The 11,076-nt window shown below is 42.4% G+C and overlaps 1 protein-coding gene across 1 annotated transcript; it reads left to right on the forward strand.

Annotated features, from left to right (window-relative positions):
- The first annotated feature begins 2,573 nt into the window (after nt 1–2,573).
- On the forward strand, nt 2,574–8,611 carry june (JunE proto-oncogene, AP-1 transcription factor subunit). Its single transcript, XM_072697021.1, has 2 exons — nt 2,574–2,837; nt 3,463–8,611. The coding sequence occupies exon 2, from the start codon at nt 3,653–3,655 to the stop codon at nt 4,706–4,708; it is 1,056 nt and encodes a 351-aa protein (XP_072553122.1). The 5' UTR covers nt 2,574–2,837; nt 3,463–3,652; the 3' UTR covers nt 4,709–8,611.
- Nucleotides 8,612–11,076: the final 2,465 nt, after the last annotated feature.

Consider the following 11,076-nt stretch of genomic DNA (forward strand, 5'->3'; position numbering starts at 1 on the left):
AATATTCAAGTATTATTTTAAGAAAGTCATAGTTATTTATTATTAAAGATTTTCTTAAGACATCACTTTTATCCCAAACCATACAAGACACATTTTGGTTTTCCAGTATTCAGTTAAATCTGTGTAAAATGGGAGCGGGAAAATAAAATCATACGAAGCGTTTACAAAATGTTAGTAAACAAGAACTAGAAGTGACAGTGGAGGGAAAAAATACTTCTTGGAAAAAATGAAAACTGTGGCAGGACGGCGGAGAGCTGTTATTTTCCTTATGTAAAAACGAACAGTTAGCTTCTACTACTAAAAACAGGCTCTACTGGTAATCCTGTTCGATTAGACATTCATTCTCGTAATTCAACTATTTAAACTAGGAATATTTAACCCTTTTAAAAGCCTGTGGTCCACCGGTAAGTGTTCTTACAAACTTCTACTACCAAAGACTAGCTCCACCAGTTTGTACAGAAGTCCCTGTAGTTACTGAGTAATACACCTTAGTGAGTAATAAGGGGTTAAGAACTTTTTTTTAAGAATAACAATTAATCTTAGTTTTTTCTTAAAAGAAAAGTTCATATTTTTTAATAACAATTTATCTGAATGTTTATCTTTTCATCTTTAAAAAAAGTGAAAACAGACCCAGACTTTGATCAACTAGAGTCTGTTACAATTAATGTAAAAATACAATGTACAATACCCCCCTCCCCTCCCCCACATGTGCAATTAAGGGTCAATTAGCAATTATCTGTAAATAATATTGTGTTGTTTTTTTTCTTCTTAGAGTTTTTTAACTTCTATTTTTTATATTGTGTATATATTGGTAATTTATCTACGTTCTGCATCTGAGTGTCTTGCTATCCCTTTGCTGTTGAGAATTTTCTTAACTATGGGACAAATAAAGGATTATATTATCTTATCTTTTCTTAATTAACCCTGCTTATGGTCCCAATTGTAAGATTTGCATTCAGTCCATTTTCAGCAGAATTGTTCGTAAACAGTTGTTGCTAGAAACAAAAAAAAGCTTCCATTGATCACAGAGGAGTGATTCTACAACTGGGGTCTAATTAAAAAATAAAATGTAAACACGTTGGACATTTTTAGCCATGTTGGGCATGGTTAGTGTAGCACCCCTGCTTTCCTCATGGCAGATCAGGGTTCAATTCCCTGGTTAGGCAAGCACACCACACTACCTTTGTAAAATGATTCCAATTTAAATCAGTCTGGATGATAGCATCAGTCAAATGCCATATATGTAAAGCATTATTATTATTATTTTATGTTAACCATATTGTCTGTCTAGTGGTAAAATTATATGAATATAAATTACGGCATTTATGATATTTTTATAGAACTTTGGTAACTTCAATAACTTTATTATTGAATAATAAATCATTTTTTCAGTGGTGTTACAGCTTAATATAACACTAATTACATTTATTACACTTAACTTAGCCAATGTATCAACATTCACACTCTGTTAGTCACCCCAACAGCAAATATGCAGTTTGCTTATGATAAATAATGTTTAATATTTTTAAACTGTTAAAATTATTAAGCAAAAATCTAAATGCGTTATGATGAGCCTGACTTTTTATTTTTTAATGAACTGGGGAAAGGGATGATACCATTAAATATACAGTGGCAGTCATGCAAAAATCTTGTATCTCAATTTAAAAAGAATAAACTAGTACTTAAATAAGGGTTTGTTTGTTTTTTGTCTTCTTTATCTCTTTAAATAATCGTGCATTTACTTAAAAAGCTTAAATGCACACCAGCTTTTACCTTATACCTTATATATTATTATTTGTACATAATTTTTTAATTAGTAATATTTTTTACATTTATATTTTTTTTTTACACCGTGTTGGTGTTAGACCAATAGAAATGCTCCAAAATTGCAAAATGACTTAATAAATGAGTTAATAAATAATTAATAAATAATTTTGCATTCACTTCCGTTGAAAGTTGAAGATACAAGGTTTGTGTGACAGCCATGATAAGAGGGTTTAATCTTATCAGTGAGGCCCCATACCACAGTCTCAATGTCAGAGAAGTCATCTTCCGCCTTCATATTTACCCCAAAATGATCCAAATTCACAATAACGCACTAAATCGTCCTAAACTCGTCAAAACAGGGCAAACTTTCGCCCTGCGAGAGAAAGAGAAAGACGTTGTAACTACGGCAACTCGATTTTATACCACTAACCGCAGCGCGCGGCCGTCACAGCGACCAATCAGAGCCGACCTGCGAGCGAAGAGGCGGAGTCACCACAGCGTGTGGCCAGAACGTAGTCGACGTTCATACATTATTTTGTTACCCGCCCGTATTCCGCCACGCCCCGCCTCCTGCGTGACGCGATTGGTCCGCGGCGTTCGCGTCCTGCGCTGCGATTGGATTGCAAGCAGGCCGCCGACTCGATCTAGCCAATCCCAGCGGACTCTAGCGCACGTCAGGCAAGCTGCCAGCCAGTCGCAGCGCGGGGAGGTGGGGTTTGGCGGAGAACGGGCGTGGAAAGAAAAAATGAGCGAGTTTCAGTAACCGTGGAGGGGAAAGGGCGTGTGTTTATTACCGAGCAGCGAAGCAGAAAGTCCCTCAGTTGAGCCGAGAGAGAGCGGCGAGAAGGAGGCGGGCGAGCGGAGGAGCGCTTGCAACGTTACCGTCGTCATTTTGGCTGAAGACTAGGGGAGAGCTTCGGATTCGTTTGGCCTCGGAAACGGGCGCGTGGACTTTGTTTTTCGGTGGTTTTTGTGGATATCACGCGCTGCGTCTCTCGGTGCGTGTGCGTGTGCGTGCGCGCGCGCGCGTGCTGTAACGGCGGAGAGCTCGCCTAAGCAGGATGCGTGGGGTAACGTATCACCGGCTGAATGTCGTTTTATGTCACACTCGCTGACTAATCACACACACACACACACATCGAGGACTTTTGACTCATAGGATTGTTTCATGGGAAGGTTATTTCTCAAGCGCCAGTGATCTAAACTCGCCCGGGCTTTCCTGTCACCTACACAGACTGTAAAACAGAGCCCACTCTTACAGTAATAATAATTATTCATCGATGAACATGGATACGACGACGTGGTAGCTATTTGGCAAGCCTACACAAGCCTTGTGGTGAAGCTTCAGCCTCCCAGGTTCCAGTGAACCAAGCCAGCCAGCAGCCCAGGGTGCATGGACCTCCTGTTGGGGTACAGTGGGCTGGAGAAGCCCATGAGAAGCCCATAAGGTCTCCTCAAGCTCTAATACCGGTTCATTATTAGGCTGTGCTTAACAGCACTTCAGCACTTGGCTTGACTTGGTGGCTGAAGGTCGTTTCAGATGCTCCTCACCCACCTCCGGCTGGTCTAGAGCTCCAGGAGCTTGGGGTGATGAGCTGTCGTCAAAGGACAGAGCTGGTTGCTCACCATGTCTGATAGTGTATGTATATTAATGTGTGTGTATATTCATCCTTGTTGTTGTTTATCTTTCCACAGGGCTGACCATCCTGGAGATCTGTAAGGCAGCAGAGGTTCTCCGCTAAAAAAAACCGACAAAAAAAAAACATCAAGCAACCAAAAAACCACAAGGGGGTCACGTCTCCATCGCTGGACTATGTTCGTTTGGAAAGTCTCGGCGTTCTGAAACCGCCTAATCAGATTATGAAGATTTCGTACTGCTGTGTCAATGACGGGTAAGATGGAAACACCCTTCTATCACGATGACACACCGAGCGTTCCTAACTTTGGGCAGCTTCCAGATTACGATCGATATCAAAGCCACAAGATGATGAGCAAGAAGAACATGGCTGTGCATAATTTCCCCGGCGCGGTGGGAAGCGCTTCCGGCCTCAAGCTGCTGCCGGGGCAGGCCGGGAGCAACGGAAACCTCAACCCCAACGGCCTGGGCATTAACAGCAACCCCAACAGCTCGCTGATGTCCTCGCCCGACATGAACCTCCTCAAGCTCTCGTCTCCCGATCTGGAGCACCTGATCATCCAGTCTAACCAGGGGCTGGTTACGACAAGCCCTGCTCCGAGCTCCTCTGGCAATCCTTTCATGTACAGGAACCAGGCCACGAACGAGCAGGAGGGCTTTGCAGACGGCTTTGTCAAGGCTTTAGCAGATCTGCACAAACAGAACCAGCTGGTCGGGGCGCCCATGTCGCCCTCCTCCTCCTCCATCCAGGGCCCTTACCAGAGGAACCTCATGTCAAGCAGCGAGATGCCCATATACACCAACCTAAGCAGCTACAACCCTAATCAGCTCTCGGTCCCCTCCTCCTACCCCGGAGGGCAGATCCCTTACGGCTCCTCGGCCCACGCCGCTGCCCATTCCAGCCAAGGTCAGGGTCACCACCCTCACGGCCCCCGCGGCCTGGACGCTCCTCAGACCGTGCCGGAAGTTCCTCACCCGCCCGGAGGGGACCCGAACAGCTCGCCACCCTCGCTCTCGCCCATCGACCTGGAGACCCAGGAGAGGATCAAGGCGGAGAGGAAGAAGCTGAGGAACCGCATCGCGGCCTCCAAGTGCCGCAAGAGGAAGCTGGAGCGGATCTCCCGGCTGGAGGAGAAGGTGAAGGTGCTGAAGACGCAGAACTCGGACCTGGCGTCCACGGCCAGCATCCTACGGGAGCAGGTGGCGCAGCTCAAACAGAAAGTCATGAATCACGTGACCAACGGCTGCCAGATAGCAGTCAGCTCGGCCACCATGGCCAAAAGTGGGGAGAGCACCAGCTGCTGAAATCATAAGGGTTTTTTTCCCTTTCTCTCTCTCTCTCTCTCTCTGACACACACTCTCTCTCTCTCTCGCTCTCCATCTATCTATCTCTCACTCTCTGCCTCACGCCGAACTCTCAGTCTCTCTCTGCAGACCTCGTCTCGCTTTTTTTTGTTCTTGTTTTTTTTGTGCCGTGACTGCGTGAGAAACAACGATGAGGTAACGTGAGACGAATGGCGTGAAAGTGGAGACGGGCCAAGAGAGCGGGAAACCCTGTCCCGGCTGACACGGACACGGACGTGTGTGGACGCGGACACGTGTGGACGCTTCCGGAAACGGGAGAGAGTGCGAGAGCGAGAGAGAGACACCGCACGGCACCGGCCGCAGCCTCTGCGCGAGGGCCCGAGCTGCCCTGAGCGTCGCTCTGAAACTACAGACTGTGTGCGATTTACAGAGACAACAAGCACGAGCACACCTCTTGCTTACCACCTTTTGAATGGTGTGCTTTCGTTTGACTGCACTTTGAACTTGATCAGGTCAATAGGGAAACTACGGACTGGGACACAGCAATACTAACCAAACCCCCGCACCGAATGGGATGACTTAGCAAGGGAACAGCAACGCACACGGCCAAGCACAGCCCTGGTTTCGGACGGACACAAACGGTGACTCACTGCGGGGATTCCTGCCCTCGAAAACAAGATTTCCTCTCCCCTGAGGAAGACTATCAACCCAGATTATGACTAAAAAGGCCATTTTCCACTTCAAGGAGATGGGAATACATTTTTTTCCCCCCTGATGATCAGCATCATACTCAGCTGCAGGGGTAACATTTGCTGTTAGTCTTTTGGGGTTTTTTTTATTGCTCAATAACATGCACTATTACACGAATCTGAACATTTATAAACGACCAGTGAGTGATTTGGTCACATAAGGAAACCTTAAGGAAGTTTTTTTTGTTTTGTTTTTTTTCGTGCTGTTCCTGTTCGAAGTTATCTGAAAAAGAAGCTTCACATATTTGAGAAATTACCCTTTTCCAACCTCCCCAACAGATATTGATATGTCAACTGTATTGTAACGTAGTTATCCAAGTGGGAAAAGTCCAATTTTGTTGAAGTCCGGTCACCGTGTCTCAATAATACATTGAAGCATATTGTTCGTTCGTTTGTTGGTTTGTTTGATATTGTGCAATTTGTGAATACAAGAGGGGGAAAAAAACAACAACACATTTTCTACACAACTGAGAGTGTCAGCTTTTTTTTACAAGTATTAATTTACTAAGACATTGATTAGGCTACATTCATGAGCAAGGTTCGTGGTACTGTGCAACGGAAGGCACTTTTGGCTACGAAAGGTACCGACTGGTTATTTCTTTGAGCCTGAACTCAACTGAAAGCTTCTCTAGCATTCCAAGAAGACCTTTTGCACTGTATTTTCTCTTGTGTTATATAGATGATTTTTTTGGTTGTTGTGGCTTGGGAGATACGTTTTTTTTTTTTTTTTTAACAGTGGGTTAATGCTGTGTTATGTGCCCTAATGTCGTGTATTAACGCTGTGTTAACCTTGGGAAGCAGTGTGGCATGGCGAACTGGGAAGCCATGGCTGCTTCTTGTTCATTAGGACACATCATTAGGCTTTGCAAAAGGGATGCGAATGCATGGGGGACAACTCGGTGTAAAGACTCTGCTGTAATCGGAGATGGCCAGAAAAGGGCTTTTGATCAATAGTATTTGGCATTGGTTTTCTTTTCTTTTTTTTGTAAGGACTTTGAAGCAATTTATTTATGCAAAACTTTATCTATGGTATTTATGTTATGTAAAAGAACTGTACAGGTTGAAATGCCAGTGTCATGTTGGCACTTTTTGCTTTATTCTCTTTATTTTCTTTGGTTTTATTTTTTTTTTGTTTTGTTTTGTTTTTTTGGGAACTACATAATTGCACATAAATCGAAACAGTAAATGATGTCTAATATTTATCCTCTGTACAGCATAACAGTTTTAATTGTTGCGTTTTTGTTTTTATTTTGATTTTTAATGGATTCCAACAACAACAAAATAAGCATAAATAAAATCTGCAATTGTTGATACTGTATCAGAAAATTAGTCCAGAAGATTTGAAGTTGGGAAAGTCTAAAGTAAGCACGTTTAGCCTTGCATTTAATTAAGAGCTCCTTAAGACAGCTTTGCAGCTCTTTTTGCTGTCTGGGTGATTGATGCTTACACAGCGAGAGCGAGAGAGAGAATCCTATACATCTACTCTACTATTGTTGGTGCACTGAAATGCCTTTCCTATAAAAACACACACACATATATATAGATCATTCTATTTATATATGTCTATATTCGTATCGAGCTGAACAGATTTGATAGGGGGTACTGAGGACAGGTGTTCGAGCTGTCAAATAACCTTCGAGCGTCGAGGAAATATTTATTTTTTTGAAACTTGAATAAGGTTTTGGATGTCACAGACTTATATTTTTGTACAAAATTGTTTTTTGGTTTTTTTTTGTTTGTTTTTTTTTGGGTTATTATGAAAAGTGAGAACAGTGCATACTGTATTGGTTCGTATACAGTTTATCATTCCAGAATACTTTATTTATTGAGGTGGTGTTAACAATAGAAAAAGATAAAGCTAGTGCGACATTGTTTTTATGACTATGCTTCGAGCATTTCTGTCTCATGTGAACTTGTCGGTTGGTTTTGCGATTTTTTTGGAAATGCTGCAAGACCCCCCCGACAACGAGACTTAAGAAACTTTGTCTTATGTTTACTACCAGTTTGTTATTACCTAACAGTAATATCGGTATCATCGCTGTCGGTCAAGAGTCTCGTATCTCCAAAATGCCAACTTTACAAGAGGAGGAAAGCACCTTCGTAGCTTTCAGTTGACAACGATGTAAAAAGTTGTAAATCCGGACCACTTTTGAGCACTGCTATTGGCCCATTCATTGAATTTTTGGATTTTGAAAAATGTAAAAATGGCAGAATTGGTCATACAAGGTTTTTGCGCAGACGAAGGTGTACCGAACGTATATGCCACCTTGTGCTGTATTGTGTATGGCGGTATCTTCCTGTTTTTGTTCCCTGGCCTGAACTGGCACATTTCGAACACCTAAGTTGTACTTGAAGAACATTTACAGCGACTTTGAGGTATGAAACCCACCACCGGCGTCCATCGTTTTCTATGGCACCGCTAAGGGTGGGGCTGTCTCCATGATCTGCTGCTTTATGGTTGTGTGTGTGTGTGTGTGTATATATATATATATATATATATATATATATATATATATCCCTCCAGGAAAAGATCTACCATGCTCTTAAATAAGAGAGACCGAGACTTCCTTACACTCCATTGATTTTCACACTAAACCGATTTGGTGAAACTGTGCAAGATGCTCACAGGTTCAGGCTATCTCAACAATGCTCTTTGCTCTTTGCAGAAACACACACACACATGCTGATGTGATGACGTTAGCAATTATTTGACCCAAATAATGAGCTCTCTGCCCCACCCTCAAGCCAAAGATATTCCATAGATCGCGGATCGCCAAGCACCCCCAACAACAGTTGCTTAACACAGTATTAGCTGACTAGGAGTCCAAAATAAAAAACGAATTCCTGGATGAGCTGGACGACAGTGTTTTTTTTTTTGTTGTTGTTGTTTTGTTTTTGTGAACAGATGTTTTTAGGAGTGGGGCAGTTGGCCCGTCCTTTTTTAGCCCCCCCCCCTCCACCGACTGTCAGTCCAAGACTGAAGGGACCCGTAGTCCACGCGCAATCCCGAAATCGACAGCGTCACGCGACTAAGGGGCGACTTGCCTTGCTTTGTTTAATGGTTGTTTTATTTGGTTCTAAGCGATATACAGTCTTGAATATTGTTCACTGTTTCCATGTTTTTTAATCAATAAAGCCGTAGGTTTCTAAACAACAGCTCTGCTTGTGTCAGCTCTAATTTCAGACCTGTTTTCCAACTTTCCACGAAGAAAAAAGAGGCTTTCACCAGTTGAAAGCCTGAACAAACATCTACAAACAATCTCACTGGTTGTTTAACGAATGGGCAGGATAACAGCCAAATCTGGTCACGCCTTGTTTACAGCCGCATTCCTAGGAATCCCTAGCAATCTTTTTCCCCTTTCACTTCACGCCTTCACATCGGTTCTCCGGAAGTTTGACAGATTCCACAGAAATGTCCTTATCTTTTGGGGGATTTACAGTCAGAAGCCAGTAGTCCAGCCAGTCAAGCAGTAGTGAATCCAGACGAGCACCGTGTATCAGAGTGTTAATGAGGGTCTGAGCAGTCTTTGAGACTTACAGTACAGGTCTGAGTTCTCCACATACAGAAACACGGTGTTGCAGCCAAGCTGGTGATTGTGGTGGATGTAATGTTAAGAAACGCTTCCAGTGAGTGCAATCATCAGCAATGCAAGTCCACTCCAGAGAACAGAATCTACTGTCGCAATGAGGTGATCAGCTGTAAAGGCAATAGGCTGAACGCAGTACCGTGACCGTAGGTGTGGCTGTTGCTTTGGAAACCAAAAAAATTTTGTTTGTACTGGATTTTTGTTTTTCCCTGAGGTGCACTTATGACCTCTGGGTGCTGCTTATGTAACGACAACAGATCCATTTCTAATGTGACCACTTTCAACCTCCCTTTATCCTCAGATCCCTTCAATTAGGGGCTTGATTTTAAGGGCTTAGGGGCTTGGTCCCTTTAAGACCAGCACAGCGTCACTGTCACTCAGAAATCCTGTATCTCCATTTTTGTCGGTTTCCACTTTTTTGACATTATGTGAATCTGGCAGTTGTTCTCTAATGAACAGACCAATAGAAATGCTCCAAAATGACCCGTCTTGAATATGTAAACAACTGCTGATCTAACTGGCTGAGCTATGTCACTCCTCATTCAAAAAGCAGCCGGCCAGGCTGAAACACTCCTTATAACTTCAGTCTGATAGGCGGGGCTAAACTGCTGTGGGCTGAATAGGCATATACAGGATATACAAGCACCAGTCAAACGGTTTGGACACACCTGGTTAAATGTGTGCTGATCATCTTCATCATCATCATCATCATCATCCTAAAAACCATTTGATCTAAATGCTGGGGTGAGCGTATTTATTCTAATTGTGTTTTCAAAAAAGAGGACACTGGGGACACGGTTTATATGGACTGGACTGAGATGTATGGACTGTCAGTTTTTTTCACATTAGCATTAGCATCCGAATATATTGACTGAGGTGTGACAAGTGTGGATTTGAATAAGTTTAAGAGTGTTTGTATACAACTACTACTACCACAACTCTTTAGTTTAACATCAGCTGGCAGAAATGAGGAATTTGAGGGTATGAGCCCTTTAAAATGTACGGTAATGTCATTTTGCACCAGTGGTTTTATGACAGCGAGTTTGTGCAGCCTGTTTTGTAGTTTCCAACTACATGTACTGGTGAGTGACCAGTATGTATTTTAAGCAGATTGTATTGCAGGTCATTTTGGACCAAAATATATAAATATATATGTATATAAATGTTTTTGTGACATCACAACTTACTTTTCAAATATGTGGCCTGTGGAGTAACCAGTGTATATCTGAAACACTTTCAGAGTGTGTGTATACTGCTACTACAACATTTTTACATAAAGATTAATGAGTGCAAATCATCAATAATAATCAATAATATCCAAGAAAATAAGGCATTTAATGTATGTTAATGTGAAAAGATCTGAAATCCATGAAATGTAACCCATGAGCTAAGGAGTGAACAGTACATATTTGAAACACTTTATCAGTGTTTCAATCAAACTGAACTCTTTTAGCTTAAAATTAGCAAGCAAAAATGCTGATTTCCAGGATATGGGCCCTTTAATTCCAGCTAATGTTGTGACATCACAAAAACAAGTTCAACATCGAGTTCAAAATACACCCAGTTTCCAGCTGGAAAGTGGGCTGGAAAGTGAACCAGCACGCTTAAAGGGTTCTTTAGCAAAGGCACCACTAAATGGTTCTCTGGCTAAAATGGCTAAAATGGTTCTCTGAGTTACCTTGGTTCTACAAACCAGAGAACCACACTAACTCAAAGAACCAAAGCTTGAAAGCTTAAAGCCTTGGTGTTTGCCTGCTTATAGGTTCTTTGCATCGGTGTAAAACCACTACACAGTGTAAAGCCCCTACGCTAATTAAAGGCTTCTCCCAGGACTGTACATCCAAGCTAAGAACTATTTTAGAACCTTTGCGTTTAGGGAAGGCCAATTTCCACGACTCGTTAGAATAGTGGACGTCTTTTTGGAGCTATGTAGAACCATGTAATAGGCTTAAGAGGTTTTTCCATCATATGGAGGACAAACGTTTTCCTTTTAAAAGTATCTAGAACCTTCATTTAATGATACTTGATGGCA

This window comes from Salminus brasiliensis, chromosome 1, assembly GCF_030463535.1.
Source record: "Salminus brasiliensis chromosome 1, fSalBra1.hap2, whole genome shotgun sequence".
Classification (NCBI taxonomy): Eukaryota; Metazoa; Chordata; class Actinopteri; order Characiformes; family Bryconidae; genus Salminus; species Salminus brasiliensis.

Bases quoted from the DNA above. Each gene is read 5' to 3' on its own strand.
- june (XM_072697021.1), top strand. From the start codon at position 3,653: ATGACGGGTAAGATGGAAACACCCTTCTATCACGATGACACACCGAGC.